This window comes from Ailuropoda melanoleuca, chromosome 13 (assembly GCF_002007445.2).
Source record: "Ailuropoda melanoleuca isolate Jingjing chromosome 13, ASM200744v2, whole genome shotgun sequence".
NCBI lineage: Eukaryota > Metazoa > Chordata > Mammalia > Carnivora > Ursidae > Ailuropoda > Ailuropoda melanoleuca.
Genome location: NC_048230.1, coordinates 27,892,843 through 27,908,983, shown reverse-complemented (window position 1 = coordinate 27,908,983; position 16,141 = coordinate 27,892,843). Strand labels below are relative to the sequence as shown.

At 44.9% G+C, this 16,141-nt stretch overlaps 1 protein-coding gene and 1 pseudogene across 2 annotated transcripts in view; one reads left to right on the top strand and one right to left on the bottom strand.

Annotated features, from left to right (window-relative positions):
- EFTUD2 (elongation factor Tu GTP binding domain containing 2) overlaps positions 1–16,141 on the top strand; it is a 44,101-nt gene that overhangs the window by 10,643 nt on the left and 17,317 nt on the right. For both annotated transcript variants that reach the window (XM_034640148.1, XM_002919747.4), the window contains 8 exons: positions 1,204–1,282; positions 2,944–3,019; positions 3,495–3,560; positions 4,331–4,366; positions 7,062–7,152; positions 8,093–8,175; positions 10,552–10,718; positions 12,681–12,805. In XM_034640148.1, the coding sequence (XP_034496039.1) occupies positions 1,204–1,282; positions 2,944–3,019; positions 3,495–3,560; positions 4,331–4,366; positions 7,062–7,152; positions 8,093–8,175; positions 10,552–10,718; positions 12,681–12,805 (723 nt within the window). The remainder of the gene's footprint in view (positions 1–1,203; positions 1,283–2,943; positions 3,020–3,494; positions 3,561–4,330; positions 4,367–7,061; positions 7,153–8,092; positions 8,176–10,551; positions 10,719–12,680; positions 12,806–16,141) is intronic.
- Positions 5,853–6,308, bottom strand: LOC100464242 (annotated as a pseudogene).

Sequence of the window (16,141 nt, the reverse complement as noted above, 5' to 3'; positions counted from 1 at the left end):
TAGCCGTCAGCAGTGTTGAAAGTTCAGTGAATGAATTGATTCGCTTCTCTCTACTGCTTCCAGGTACTGCTTCTGGATTGAGCTTCCCTTTCACCCTGTTTTAATATTCAGGATAACTCGTAGCTTCTTACTAAGCAAATGGGAGTTATTTCTTTATTTACTGAATAACTGTTTGTTTATCTGAATATCTGTGCTTAAAGACTATTTTTGTTTGTTTTGGGGTTTTTTGCTTATTATTTATTTATCTATTTATTTTTAAAGATTTCATTTATTTGTCAGAGAGAGCACAAGAGTGGCAGGCAGAGGGAGAAGCAGTCTCCCCACTGAGCAGGGATCCCGATGCAGGACTTGATCCCGGACCCCAGGATCATGACCTGAGCCAAAGGCAGACGCTTAGCTAACTGAGTCACCCAGGCGCCCCTGTTTTGTTTTTTATGTAGGCTCCACGCCCAGTGTGGAACCCAACAAGGGGCTTGAGCTTATGACCCTGAGATTAAGACCTGAACTGAGATCAAGAGTTGGACACTTAACTGACTGAGCCACCCAAGTGCCCCAACTTAAAGACTATTTTTAAGTTCTCCCTCTGGTGTGATCTGTTTTTCCATCCAAATAATCCCAACTCCTTTAACCAGTCCTCACAGTGCCGATTTTCTACTTCTTTTATCCTTTTCATTGATCTTCTGGGAAGTGGTTAGATTTTATAAATGCAGGGAGGGGTTTCAAACTGACGTTGACCTCAGCTTATGTCCAGTCCCTCTCCCTTCCTCCCACGAAATGAAGTCCAAACGTTTCAGTCCACAGGTCCAGATCCTTCACTGTCTTGTGCCAAATAGCATTTCCAGAACTTCTTTCAACATATGAGTGGTCCTTGAGAATAACATAAATTGATGTCACATATACATTATGAAAGCTCAGTCTGGGGGCACCTGGGTGGCTTAGTTGAGTGTCCGACTCTTGGTTTTGGCTTAGGTCATGGCCTCAGGGTCATGAGATCAAGCCCTATGCCAGGCCCCATGCTCAGTGGGGAGTCTGCTTGAGATTCTCTCTCTCCTTCTTCCTCAGCCCCTCCCCTGCACACTCTCTCTCTAATACAAAAATCTTAAAAAATAAATAAAAGCTCAGACTAATGAAATGGGGCTCTGTATTGTTATGTTTTATGCCAACCTATACATCACTACTTTTTCTTCCCCTCCCCCCCCCCAGAACCTATTATTAAGCCAGTGAAAACCAAGAAATTCACTCTGATGGAGCAGACATTACCTGTCACGGTGTATGAAATGGAGTAAGTTATAAGGTGTCTCTGCACAAATGATGTGGGTTCATTTTTCTGTGGAGGTGGGATGTGGATTGTGGTTGAAGTAGCTAGTGAATTGAAAAACCAAAAATCCTCTCCTACAATTTGCCAGAATTTTCCTTGAGCATACATGTTGCTGGAAAAGTTCAGCCCATCTTAACTTTTCTCCTGGCTCTTATTTAGATCTCAGCCTTTTCTCTTCCAACCCTTTAGTTGGGTATTAGAAGCCGGTCTTTGAGACAGAACTGGGTATTGTAATCATCAGTGTTGGGGCCACCAGGGCCTGTTTTGACTCGGTAAGATTGCTTAGTGTTTGCGGAATAGAACAACTCTTCATTTTGGAGAGGAGGGCACAAGTAGGGGGATACGTGTATACTTTAGACTCTTCATACTGCAGGCTTTCTGAAAATATTTTCATTGATGAAATGCAGTTGTAAGATTCTCATATATTGAAGTGCTTAGGACTCATTATTACATAATGAAACATGGTGTTTGTTTGTTTTTTTTTTAATGTGTTGACATCTAGTATGTCCAAAAGAGTGGGGTCCCTTCTGAATGGTCAGCTCACCTACCATCGTTCAGCCATTTTTGAAACAACTTTTCAGTTGTCTTTAGAACTTGCTTCAGATTCTCTTGTGTTCTCAGTGGTGATTTTTAAAAATCTCAAATCTTTGAAAGTGGGCTTGATGTTTCAAAGAGCCAAAGTCCTCTGAAGGCTATTTGCCGTGAGTTAATGTGTGTGATAAGCAAGAAAGCACTGGCTTGGATCAAGATAGAACTCCTCAGCATCATTAATGAGATGGAATTTCCTGAAAAGTTTTGTTAACTAGCTCGGAGGGCAGTTTCAAACAAGAAGCTGGGATGCCTGGGTGGCTCAGTTGGTTAAGTGTCTAACTCTTGATTTCAACTCAGGTTGTGATCTCAGGGTCTCGGGATCGGGCCCTGCGTCAGGCTCCGTGTTCAGCACAAAGTCGGCTTGTCCCTCTACCTCTGCTCCTCCCCACCCCCCACTCACTGTCTATCTCTAAAATTTTTATTTTATTTTTTTATTTTTAATTTTTTAAAAAGATTTTATTTATTCGACAGAGCACAAGCAGGGGGAGTGGCAGGCAGAGGGAGAGGGAGAAGCAGGCTTCCCGAAGGTCAGGGGGGCCCGATGTGGGACTCGATCCCAGGACCCCGGGGATCATGACTTGAGCCGACAGCAGTCGCTTGACCCACTGAGCCACCCAGGCACCCTAACTCTAAAATTTTTTAAATCTTAAAAAAAAAAAGAGAGAGAAGTTCTCAAAGTACTTTTAAGTCCCCTTTGCATTAATAGAATAAATGCATAAATGGAATAAATCTAACCTGAGGATTTTGAAAGGAACAGTGCTTGTGTATGTGCATGTATGCATGCTGGTATTTGGTTTTGCTGTTGTTCTTGCTTGCTTTTGAAATCTCATTTCGTGGGTTGTGTTACCTCATGGGTAAGTCTATTCCATTTCCAGAGCCAGACCCATGTAGACGTAGAAATTCACATCTGCCTCTGAGCATTCTCCAGTTGGTCTGAAAGTTGTTCCTGACAAAATACGTGAAACACCTTTGCACCACTTCCCATTTGGAAGCGTTTGCCGAAGTCCCTCTTCTCTTTTCCTTTCTCCTTTCAGTTTCTTGGCAGATCTGATGGATAACTCGGAGCTCATCAGAAATGTGACCCTCTGTGGCCATCTCCACCATGGCAAGGTGAGAGAACTTTCTGCTACTTGGAACAGGATTTCTCTTCCTTCCTGCTCATTTTTTCAGCCCTCAGTCACAAGTTGGGGTTTGAGGCCATAATGCTGGACCTCCTGACTCAGGGGGGCCTGCGTGCCTAGTGTGAAACCTCTGAAATTCTAGCTTTTCCTGAGCAACAGATGGTGCCTGTTTCTAAGCCACTTGCAGCCTTGTGTCTACATCTGGACAGAAGAGGGGAAATTGAGCCTTACTCTGATTTTATAAGTTTTCATTTCCTGGGGGAATGCTTGTCCAAGAAAGATTTCATCTTTCATTTGAAAATAATCCTATGGCTTCAGTGTTAATCCTTTGCTGTCCCATAATCCTCCTGGCCCTCCTTTTCCTCTCCTTATCCCTAAATTATGTGGTGTATTGGGCACTGAGAGAAGGGTAGAGTAGATTTTCCTTTGTGCTTGGCAGATCTTAACCTTCTCTTCCCTTTCAGACGTGTTTTGTAGATTGTTTAATAGAGCAGACTCACCCGGAAATCAGGAAGCGCTATGACCAAGATGTAAGTAGAAAATCTGCAGAGGGTTTAGGATGAACCATTCAGAATGTACAGGGGTTCTTTCTCCTTCCCCCTCCTTCCACCTTCCCACTCTCATTATAAATAATGACGCCTACAAAGTGCTGCTTTATAATTGTAATCTCTATTCATAGCCCTAAAGAAAGTAATTTTAACTTTCTTAGGAGCATAGAGAATATTAACCTGCAGTATTTTTGGATGATCTATTCTGCACTTGGGATCTTTCCTCAGTTCTGATACATCCTGACTTTTATAGCCTATTCTTTCCTGTCATGGTATTAATAGCCTACGCTAAAAATATAATACAATTGGACCTTGTTGTTTTCATGATAAATTTAAATGCCTGTGAATAAGGCCAAACGTGGCTGCAAGTCTCAGTGCAATAAATGCTTCTTGTCTGCTGGATTGAGTGTTTTGACATGCGGGGGGTTCCATAAAGGCCGGGTGTGTCTCCCTTTACTACTTTAGGATTCAGTGCATTTGATAAAATTTAGCTCTCCAGCCATACCTGGTCCTCAGTGACCACCCTGACCCCCCCCCTCAAAAAACACCCATCCAGGAACATTTTCCATCTGAGAGAGCGTTGGTTTTATTGTCTGGGATTTCTGTAGGCTACCCTCCTGTCTTCCATCTATCCTCCTGAGGCAGAAAGCCTTGAATTGGGTGCTGATGGAGGAAAGTGATTGATGGTTTGTGTGGGAGAGGAGTCTGGAGTCAGGTGGTAACAGCGCTTCTTCTTTTTTTTTTTTTTAAAGCTGTGCTATACTGACATCCTCTTCACAGAGCAGGAGGTAAGCATGCCTGGGGACATCTGACTGTTTCCCACACCGGACCCAGCAGGAGTTCTGTGGGGAATGTGGGGGAGCCTTTATGCTGACGCTTTGCTCTGTACCGCATCCCCTCTCTCATTCCCTCCTCACACCTCTTTATCTCGAGGCTTCTGCCAGTCATCCCCTGATCTAGTACTTGAAAGAGAGCAGGGCAGGCAAGCGGTAGGGTAGGTGGAGGGGCCTTCCTACCCTTGACTGGATTTAATTTGGCCAAGTAGGGCAAATGCTAAGAGATGATGTCTACATTTACACTCTAGGTTATACAGAAATGCCACAGAATTTTTTAAATGACATCATCCTTAAAATCTGTAAGATGACTCCATCCATACGATGATCTCTTTCTAGGAGTAGCTTCTCTTTGAGAGTGGGTTCCTCTGTCTTTGTGCTTCTCTTCTGTGTAGAGCAGTGAGCATGCGTCACCGTGTCCCATTCCAGCTGGTGGGTCTCTCTTCCATCTGGATCTTTCCCCTACTCTCTGACCCCTCTCTTTCCTCTCTTTTATTTCTGTCTCTTTTTCTTTTTTTTTTTTTTTTTAAGATTTTATTTATTTATTTGACAGAGAGAGACAGCCAGCGAGAGAGGGAACACAAGCAGGGGGAGTGGGAGAGGAAGAAGCAGGCTCATAGCGGAGGAGCCTGATGTGGAGCTCGATCCCATAATGCTGGGATCACACCCTGAGCCGAAGGCAGACGCTTAACCTCTGTGCCACCCAGGCGCCCCTGTCTCTTTTTCTTAAGTCACCAGATGGAGATCTCAAGTTTGCAAGTGTGGTTACTAAAGGAACTTTGAACAGTGCAGGCTTATGATAAGCAATCAACATATGTTAGCTATTATTGTTTTTTAATATGTTTCGCTAGATTTTTTATTTTTATTTATTTTTTAAAGATTTTATTTATTTATTCGACAGAGATAGAGACAGCCAGCGAGAGAGGGAACACAAGCAGGGGGAGTGGGAGAGGAAGAAGCAGGCTCATTAGCAAAGGAGCCTGATGTGGGGCTGGATCCCATAACGCCGGGATCACGCCCTGAGCCGAAGGCAGATGGTTAACCGCTGTGCCACCCAGGCGCCCCTCGCTAGATTTTTTAAAATACTTATTTCTTGTTATAACTTTTTTTTTTTAAGTAGGCTCCACCCCAGCATGGAGCCCAGCTCTGTGCTTGAGCTTACAACCCTGCGTCAAGAGTTGGATACTTAACCAGCTGAGCCACCCAGGCACCCCTAGCTTTTTTTGTTTTTTATAGATTTTCTTTTTCTTTTTCTTTTCTTTTCTTTTTTTTTTTTTTTTTAAGTAATCTCCACACCCATTGTGGGGCTCGAACTCACAACCCCAAGGTAAAAAATCTCGTGCTGTACAGACTGAGCCAGCCAGGAGCCCTTCTTATAACAAGCTTGTGTGTGTGTGTGTGTGTGTGTGTATTTTATTTATTTTTTTTGGTTCCCAAGGTTTAATGAAGAACTCATACAAAATATTTCAAATAAATGCATTTTAATCTTCCTCTTCATCCTGGTTAATCTGGAAGTAACACAATTCACAACTGTCTTGCAATTAGTAACTATGCACGATCAATCACATAGATCATTCTTCTTCACATGTATTTTGGTGAGCTGTTTCAGATACCTTTTGGAAAAAGGCATGCCAGAAGTTACAGTAATCTTGCTCTTGCACCTTTCAGTGGTTACAACCACTCCACCAAGATTCCCAGCTTTGCCATTCACTTTGATTTTCTCTTGAAGAAACTGCTCAAAATTGGCAGCATCCATGATTCCATCTTTCACAGTAGGTGCAGTCAAGGGTAAACTTCAGAACTTGCCTTTTTATTTTTTTAGCCCCCCTTTGCCACAAGCTTTTTCACAGGCACCATGGTGGCAGCAGGGGCAGAAGGGGGATCATGTTTTTTTAAATCCTAAGATACCCCAGGATGTTTCTTTTTACTTACATGATGCTTCAGTTATCATTTTTGTTAGCAGTGTATGAAGATAAGATTGTAGGACGCTGGGGCGCCTGGGTGGCTCAGTTGTTAAGCGTCTGCCTTCGGCTCAGGTCATAGGATCGAGCCCCACATCGGGCTCCCTGCTCAGCAGGAAACCTGCTTCTCCCTCTCCCACGCCCCCTGCTTGTGATCCCTCTCTCACTCTCTCTCTCTATCAAATAAATAAATAAAATCTTTAATTAAAAAAAAAAGATTGTAGGACGCTAGATTCTCTGTTAGGTTTAATCCTGCTTTACTTGTTCATCTTTTACTTTTTTTTTGTATTTGAACCAAACCCCTGCAAAAATTATGTTTAACACCAAGATATTTCATCTCCAAGGGTCATTCTGGTTAGATGCCTAGATAAAAATCACACTCAAGGGGTGCCTGGGTGGCTCAGTCGTTAAGCGTTAAGTCCCAGGTCCCTGGGATCGAGCCCCGCGTTGGGCTCCCTGCTCCACTGGGAGCCTGCTTCTTCCTCTCCCACTCCCCCTGCTTGTATTCCCTCTCTCGCTGGCTGTCTCTCTCTCTGTCAAAAAATAAATAAGTAAAATCTTAAAAAAAAAAAATCACACTCAAGGAGAGACGTCAGTGTAACTTACTAGCAGTTGGCAGGCCCCAAGAGCAGAAGGAAGCCCTCTTGTGTAGGAAGAAGTCTTGACCACTCTGTCGTTGTGACTTTCAGAGAGGTGTTGGCATCAAAAGCACTCCTGTGACGGTGGTCTTGCCAGATACCAAGGGAAAATCTTACCTCTTCAATATCATGGACACTCCAGGTAGGACATTCCTTTTACTATCAGAACCTTACTCCCTTTGTTTTTTGTGCATTTGCTCTTTCTAGAACAGAACAGAGCATTTCATCTTTGTGTTTACATTCCCTTCACTTCTCCTTTCATTCAGATAATTTCTGTTTTCCGTGGTCTCCTTTGCTTCTGACTAGTTAATGAGCAGGCACTATGCGCCAAGCTTTCTATTTCTCTCCTCTTTTTGCTCTGCTCTAAAATATTTAAATATTGGGGAATCTCATTCATTTACTCATTTCAGCCTGTGTCAGGCCCCATGCTAGGCGCTTGGGAACAAGGGTGAGTCAGACATGGCCCTGGCCTCAGGCACTCTGAGTCTTTTGAAGGAGGCCATAGGGTCGACACACCAACTGGTGGTGGATGTAGAGGTCACCGTAGGAGCAGCGTACCTTGCCCTGTGGCTGACTCTGCATCTTACGGAAAGGACCACCTCAGAGCAGAGTTTTAAATAGAAACGTTGGAGTTTTGACAAATTGACCTTCTCACCCTCAGGTGCCCAGTGCTGGATACCGCTCAGCCCTTGTCCACCACCAGCAGCACCTTGACAGGCATTGTCTCCCATGCACCAGGCCCTTCTTGCCCTTTCTTCGGCCTTGGAATTGTCCTTTGCCCCCACGGAACTCTGCTTACTGCTGCTGAGACGGAGCTGGTGCATCAGTGTTGATATGTTATGCGCTCCTAGGGCATACAGAACACTTCGTTCTTTCTATGTTTGGGGACCTGCTGTATGAAAGTTTAATCCAAGCATGTGACTCTGACTGGTGGAATTTTATACACGGCAGGAAGCTGTGGGGAGAAAGGGCATATTTGGGGGTTCACATGCTTTGCAGTATTCCCTCCGTCCGCCTACAAGTTAATTGTGCCTCATCCTGGCTCCATGCAGGTAGTGACTTACTTGGTATTTGTCTTACAGGACATGTGAATTTTTCTGATGAGGTCACAGCTGGCTTGCGCATCTCAGATGGAGTTGTCCTTTTCATCGATGCGGCTGAAGGCGTGAGTCTGCCTCTACTCTCTTATGACCCCTCCTCCCTGTTAGGGTTGCCCCATACGATGCCCAGAGCACTGAGTGAGCTGGGAGCCAGAGAAGATAAAAGTCTGTGGGATTGAGGCTCACATTTGCTCTGAAATTAAGGCAGCATATAAAGTTCAAAATTAGTTCTCAGTATGAGTCCCTCACTCCTGGCTCAGTGAGGCTCAGAATGTTAGGACCCAAAATAAAATGACAAATGTAATTAAAAGAGAAGGAGGAGAGTATATTCATGTAAATGGATTTTAAATATTAACATGTTTTTCTAAGCTAGAGAGATTGGAGTTAAAAGGCCCAAGGTGTCTTGTATTTTCTCAATTGAAAGATTAGGTAATTTGGCTAGGCTCATTCACGTTGTCATTGACGAGATAGCCAGCAGAGGGAGCCAGAGTTCCCCCCCATTGACTTCATTTTGGAATAATTTCAAATTTATGGGAAAGTTGCAAAAACGGTACAAGGAGTTCACTGTCATTTGCTTTGTAATTCTTTCTCTGTACACGTACCCACACACATGTGAGTGTGTGTGTATTTTCCCCTTGAATTGTTTGAAAGTAAAATATTTCAACATGTTACCTCAGAACGAGGGCATTTACTTACGTGACCAAAATACAGTTACCAGAATCAGGGAATTTAACACTGATACAATGTGTTGTATAGATCTTTTTCTCTAGACCTTATTGAGTGTCACTAACTAGCCCAGTGGTGTCCTTTATAGAATTCTTTTTTTTCCTGATCAAGGATGCTGCCAACCGTTCAGTCCTCACGTCTACCTTAGTCTCTTAATTGGAACTGCTCGATAGCCTTTCTTGGTTCTTTATGACTGCATTTTTGAAGAGTGTAAGCTATATTTGTTTTGTAGAATGTCTCCATTTGGATTTGTTGAATGTTTGCTCATGGTTATGTTCAGGAATGCTACAGGAATGTAGTTGCATTCTTCTTAGTCCATCATATCAGGAGGCCCTGGGTGTCACTTTATCCCATTACTGGTCATACTTACTTTGGTCGCTTGGTTAAGGTGGGTTTGCCAAGTTTCCCTAGTGTAAAGTTACTATTTTCCCTTAGTAATACGTAATTTGTGAAGATATACCTTGAGTCTATGTATACATTCTACTCCCTTCCAAACTTTGCATGCTGGTTTTTCATCTATTACTTTTTTTAAAAATTTATTTATTCATTTGAGAGAGAAAGAGTGGGTGCAAGTGGGGAGAAGGGCAGAGGGAGCGAATCTCAAGCAGATTCCCCACTGAGCACAGAGGCCGATGCTAGGCCCAGTGCCATGACTCATGAGATCACAATCTAAGCTGAAACTAAGAGTCGGATGCTTAACCAACGGAGCCACCCAGGTGCCCCACATTTCTTTAATCTCTACACCCAACATGGGGCTCAAACTCATGACCCCAAGACCAAGAATCACACACTCCATCAACAGCGCCAGCAAGGCACCCCAGGTTTTATCCTTCATTGAGCATTCCTAGTTTATTTCCATAGTAGTTGCAAATGGTGATTTTCTAACTTCTATTATTCCTTCTATATTTTTTGGTTGGAATTCTATTGTGAGGAAGGACTTTCCATTCTCCCTCATTGCTTACTTACTGTCACATATATGGATACATGGATTTTTATTACATTCAGTGGGTTATAATACATTGCTATCCTTATATATCTTGATACTCTAGCTATCCCAGATTCGGTTAGTTAGAGCTCCCTCAGGTTGGCTTCTTTGTCCTTTTGACATGTCCCATCTTTTTTCAAGTACTTCCTTACTCTTTGGTGCAGAAAGATGTTCTAGACTCATTTTGTGCTTTCTCTGCCTCAATCCTAGAATCAGCCATTTCTTCAAGGAGTTCTGGCTCCTTGTAGTGGGGACTGGTATTTAGAAACAAAGGGTGTGTTCACTGCTTTGGGGTCCATTACTTCTAGACCCTTTCACTGAACACAGATAATGCATCCCTGCACACATCCCTAGCAATTTCTACACGTCTGTGTGAAACGTGATTAGCAATAAAAAGAGAAGAAATAGTGTGTCGATCCGAATCCCCATGCTTCCATCCGGCACCACAGGTGCTTCCTGAGCCCACCTCTGCCCCTTCTCTGGCACTGAGGGACCTGGCTCCCAGCCTCATCTGGGTGTTTATTCGTGTCTCAGTCCTGCCAGGTGCCCTTGTCAAGGTCCTGAATCAGCCTTTGGCCGGGATACCCTCTGCTTCCACACAATAGTTTGTTTCCCCAGGTCCTCTTTTCCTCATACTTCGTATTTTCAGGTAGTACCCTCTTTGGCTTTGCTCTGAACTTTTCTGCCCTTTTTGCTCTTCTCACCACCTTCTGGGCCTTGTGCGTCTCAGGTGATGCTGAACACAGAGCGGCTGATCAAGCATGCGGTGCAGGAGAGGCTGGCGGTCACCGTGTGCATCAACAAGATTGACCGGCTGATCCTGGAGCTGAAGCTGCCGCCGACTGATGCTTACTACAAGCTGCGGCACATCGTAGATGAGGTCAACGGGCTCATAAGGTATAGGACCCCGGGCGTGGATTTCCTGTCCTCAGGAACTCTGTGTTTTAGAAGTCTTAACCTTGAACACCTTTGGGAGGCAACTCTGATTTCTTGGAGCGCGTAATGAGCTTTTGCACCAGGCTAGGGGCACATTCCAGGGCCCTACAGTGTGTGACTCCACAGCCTTGGCCTCATTGACCCTGGGCTTTAACCAGCTGTGCAGCTTAAGACACATCTTCACTTCTGCATCGTGCTCAATACCTGGGCCTCTAGAACGGGTCTCACTTTCATTCCATACCAAGTGTGTGAACCTGGGCAAGTGACTTACACTCCTAGAGCCTCAAGCTTCCGCCTCTGTGAAAGGGGAATAATAATAATGTTTGCCAAATGGGATGTTTTAAGAATTAGATAGATATTTGATGCAGCACGCTTAGCACACTGTTTAGCATACAGTACCTGCCCGGTGAATCATGTTAGTTGCTGTTATCTTCTAATGCAGACTCGATAAATGAAGGAATTATTGGCCCTTGTTTCTGTGGGCGTAGTTGCTTTTCAGCAAGAGGCATCTCAGGCTTATATTAGTAAGTATGAGTGATGGCTGGGAGACCTTAGAACACAGTATCAAGGTGGCTTGGAAGGATAGGTTAAATATATCCTAACCACAGTCTTATCTGCAGGCTGACAGATGGACTGGATGACTTCTTCGGGACAAGGCTGTCCTTTTGAGAGAACCCCTCTCCAGTTAAGGACTGAGGATAGTATCCCTGTGGCCAGAGACAGACTTACCTTCAGGAGCCCTCTCAGTGTGTAGCCATAATTCTCAACAGCGACCTCCTCTCCCTGGCTCCGGAAGGGCTAAGAGCGACTGGAGGCTAACATAACATCAGGAGCCCCCAAAATGAAATGTTAGACTTCTTTATGTATCCCCTTAAAGTGGGGGATGGGGCTAAATCCTGATCACCAAAATAGGAAGTCAGATCTCAGCCTCTAAACAAGTAACAGCAGCATAAACATTTTCTTTAGAAATATGGGGCAGGTGCTCTAAAAGCTTTAAAAGAGTTGAAAGCAGTTGCCTGTGGGGAGCATAACTTGAGATCGAGGGTGGAGTAAGGTGAGAACTGGTCTTTATAAGCCAATAATTTCACTTCTAAATTAAGAAAGTCTGTAAAACAGGGCGCCTGGGTGGCTCAGTCATTTAAACATCTGTCTTTGGCTCAGGTTGTGATCCTGGAGTCCTGGGATCAAGCCCTACATCGGGCGCCCTGCTCCGTGGGGAAGCTGCTTCTCCCTCTGCCTGCTGCTCCCCCTGCTTGTGCACACACTCTCTGTCTCTGTCAAATAGACAAAATCTTAGAAAGAAAGAGGAGAGAGAGAGATTCCATAAAACAATCTGAGTAAGGCTAGGGTCGTAGATTGGATTCCTGTGTACAGCTGGTTTTCTTTTAAACGTTAGTGAACTTGGAATGCTGTGGCTTCTGCATGGCTTTTAAGACAAAATTTTACCGTGAATTTGTATAACAAAGCCAAACAATAAAAAAGAACAGGGCAATGAGAGCGGGGAGCAAAGTTACCCGTCTTTTGTTATTTATCCACGTCTCGTGCTTATGTCTGTCTGTATTTGTGAAATTGATTTCTCTAAAATGCACTCCTCTTTCACATTAGATTCATTTCCTGTGTTCCAAGATCTTTGTCTCTGACCTCCAAGTTTCCCCTTGTCTGTCCGGTGCGGTTAACTTCTCTGGGATCGTGTGTGAAGTTCCCAGCTCTGGGATATCCGCTCGTTATTGGGAGTTAGGGGACAACTCCACCATGTCACTGTCTTGGGCCAGGCTGCTGGCAAAGCTGAGTGTGTGATGCAAGCACATGCCAAGGGCGAGGGCTGGAGAGAGGCTGGGACCCTGAGTCTCTGCCCTTCCCCCGGGCGTCATGTCAGTGTTGCCACGTGGCCTGGCTCTGCGATCACGACTCTGTCTGTTTCAGCATGTATTCCACCGACGAGAACCTCATCCTTTCCCCGCTCCTGGGCAACGTCTGCTTCTCCAGCTCCCAGTACAGCATCTGCTTCACGCTGGGCTCCTTTGCCAAGATCTATGCTGACACCTTCGGTAAGCTCTGGCTGGCAGACGCCTCCCAGCTTCCCCAGAGTCACGTGTGCCTTTCCTGCTGAAGAGTTTAGAAGTGGCTTTGTGCCAAAGCTCCCTGTTGGGGGAGCATTTTATCAACTGTTATTGTCACAACCATTATTGTCACTCTCTTTGGCCCCTAGACCCTTTCTTTCTTTTTTTTTTTTTTTTTAAGATTTTATTTATTCGACAGAGATAGAGACAGCCAGCGAGAGAGGGAACACAAGCAGGGGGAGTGGGAGAGGAAGAAGCAGGCTCATAGCGGAGGAGCCTGACGTGGGGCTCGACCCCATAACGCCGGGATCACGCCCTGAGCCGAAGGCAGACGCTTAACCGCTGTGCCACCCAGGCGCCCCTAGACCCTTTCTTTTGACTAAGTGGTTCCTAAAGAATAGAAAATTAAAGGTGCCTATGGAAGAAGTGGGGGAAGGGGGAGCTCATTTTAGGAAAGGAATCTCTCCCATGTGAGACAGATACTGTCCGAAAGGAATGATCCATGCCCACAAAGCCCTTTCACACCTCTTCCTCAAAGTGGAATCTCCCTCGCTAGTGGCACTTCTGGCTGTCCTTCTGATCATATCTAGGCACATCTTGTAGGCCTGCTCGAGAGCTCACATCAGATTTGTAGTCCGCGGGGATGCCCAGCTGAGTGATTTTACAGGTCCCTGGAGCCTTGACACCAGAGCCCTGGGACCCGGTTCCCAACTCAAGAGACTTGGGCGCTCTCTGCCTCTGTGCCTCCCGGTCCCCTCAGAGTCCAGTGATAACAACCATGTCCTGAGTGTCCAACGAACGCTGTAACCCCTAAGGGGGTCATTATCACCCTGTTTTGAAAGCTGAGGAGAGGCTCTGTGAGAGGTCTCGCAACTGACAGGCGCTGGAGCTCCAGTGTTTCTGTTCCCCCCACTCAGTTGTCCTTTGCTTCCTCTTGTGAAAGAAATGGGCAAATACAACTCTTTTTTTTTTTTTTATAATATGTACATATTTACTGCGTCGTCATTGTAGAAACCTGGAAAATACAGTAAAATCTAGTCAAGAAAGCAAATTCATCCATAACCTCATTACCATAACCATTGCAAACATTTGTTAGAGTTCTTTCTTTGTTTCTGCATTACTGAGATCACATTCTATAGAGATATAATGGATATAAAATCTATAATAACAAGATAAATTTTCACTCAGCATTGGATTATAAGCATTTGCCTATTTTATTAAAATTCACTTCTAAAAATTATTATCTGTAATTGCCTATTGCTCCACTATATGGATAGATGTTATAACTTAACCACTTTAATATATTTTTTTTTTAAAGATTTTATTTATTTATTTGACAGAGGTAGAGACAGCCAGCGAGAGAGGGAACACAAGCATGGGGAGTGGGAGAGGAAGAAGCAGGCTCACAGCAGAGGAGCCTGACGTGGGGCTCGATCCCATAACGCCGGGATCACGCCCTGAGCTGAAGGCAGACGCTTAACCGCTGTGCCACCCAGGCGCCCCTAACCACTTTAATATTAGACATATATTTTAGTTGTTTGTAGCTGGCTCTTTTATTTTTTTTATTTTATTTTTTTTTTAAGACTTTATTTATTTATTTGACAGAGAGAGAGAGATAGCTAGCGAGAGAGGGAACACAAGCAGGGGGAGTGGGAGAGGAAGAAGCAGGCTCTCAGCGGAGGAGCCTGATGCGGGGCTCAATCCTAGAATACCGGGATCACGCCCTGAGCCAAAGGCAGACGCTTAACGACTGCACCACCCAGGCGCCCCTGTAGCTGGCTCTTTTAAAAAGGGGAAAATAGATGGACAATAAATGAAACTCATCTGAGCAGGGTTCCAGTTCATAGGTTTCTGAATGTTCTTTATATCAGCATATGAAGCAAAACCCAAGACCATTTCTGTAACCACAATGTATTAATGATTCGGTTTCTGATTGAAAATGGCCATAAGCCTCAGGAGAGTATTACCCATCCTTGGAACCCACTGTTTATTTACAGAGGGTTTACTGGTTTTCAGCCAGCTGAGGCCTCTAACATCATCATCATGAAATGTCATGTATGGATTTCTAAAAAGTCAGCTCTGGAAGGAATATCAGAGGTCATTGAGTCCTTCCCCTTCATTTCTTGTATGGGAAACTATGCCCAGAGTTACAGAACCTACTGATGGGCTTGGGACTAGAATCTGCTTGGGGTTTTTTCCATCACACCATACTGCCACAGTTGAGGCCCTGTCCTCTTAACTAGGAATTTGGCAGGGCGTGGGGAACAGTCTGTGACTTGTAAAAACACTGTCTGGGGGTAGACAGAAATGCACAGAGTGATGAACAACAATGTATGGCATGCGCTTGGGCAGGAGATGGGGTTTGGCGGACAGTGGAGGGAGAGTAGGGAGCTGGGAATCCCAGACTCGCAGCATGGGGCAAGGAGACGCAGAGGCAGTTGGTTTGGACCCACGGCCTGCTTAATAATGGTGAACCGTCTCATCAAGGAGAAGAGTTGAAGTAAAACTGTGGATAGGCAGGGGTGGGACCACTTCGAGGAGGGTTTGGAATGCCAGGTTAGGGAATTTTGCCTTTATCCCATAGGCAGTTGGGAGCTTTTAAGGATTGGGGTGGGCTCTAGGCCACATGGTCTCTGTCACAACTACTTAACTTCCCCGATAGAGCACAAAAGCAGCCACAGACGATGTGTAAGTGAATGAGTGTCACCGTGTTCCTGTAAAACTTTTTTTATGAGCAGTGAAATAGGAACGGCACGTGTCGCAAAATACTCTTCTTCTTTTGGTTTAGTCAGCCATTTAAACATGCAGACGGAACTGTGCTTTGCTAGAGGGACATGCCTTGGCTGTGCGCTGAACTTAACCCTCAGCGGCAGTGCCCGCACAAGGCTACCCCACACCAGCCTGAGGCACTGACCCTACTTTGCCAAACATCCAGAGAATGCTCTGAGGTGGGACGGAGAAGATCTCTTGCATAAATCGACCACCTCAACTAATTCTCCTTTCCCAGGAGCTAGACTTCCTGCATGATGGCCAACCCAAAACTTCCTGACCCTGTGTGCTTTGGCAGCGTTCCCCCCACTGTCTTCCCTCTGTTCACACACCTACCCCAGAAGTCCTCGAGTAAGAATGGGGATTCTGGGCAGAATAAAAACCTGTGTCCCAAGATGGCTTCCTTCCCCAGGCAGGCTCAAGCCAACGAGACATGGAATTCATGTCCCAAGGCCACTTTCCCAGCCCCTGTAGTATCCTGGGGTCTATATGCATTTCCCAGGATCCAAGTTCTCTCTCACAACCTGGTTAAGAAAGATAAACATGTAAATAAGT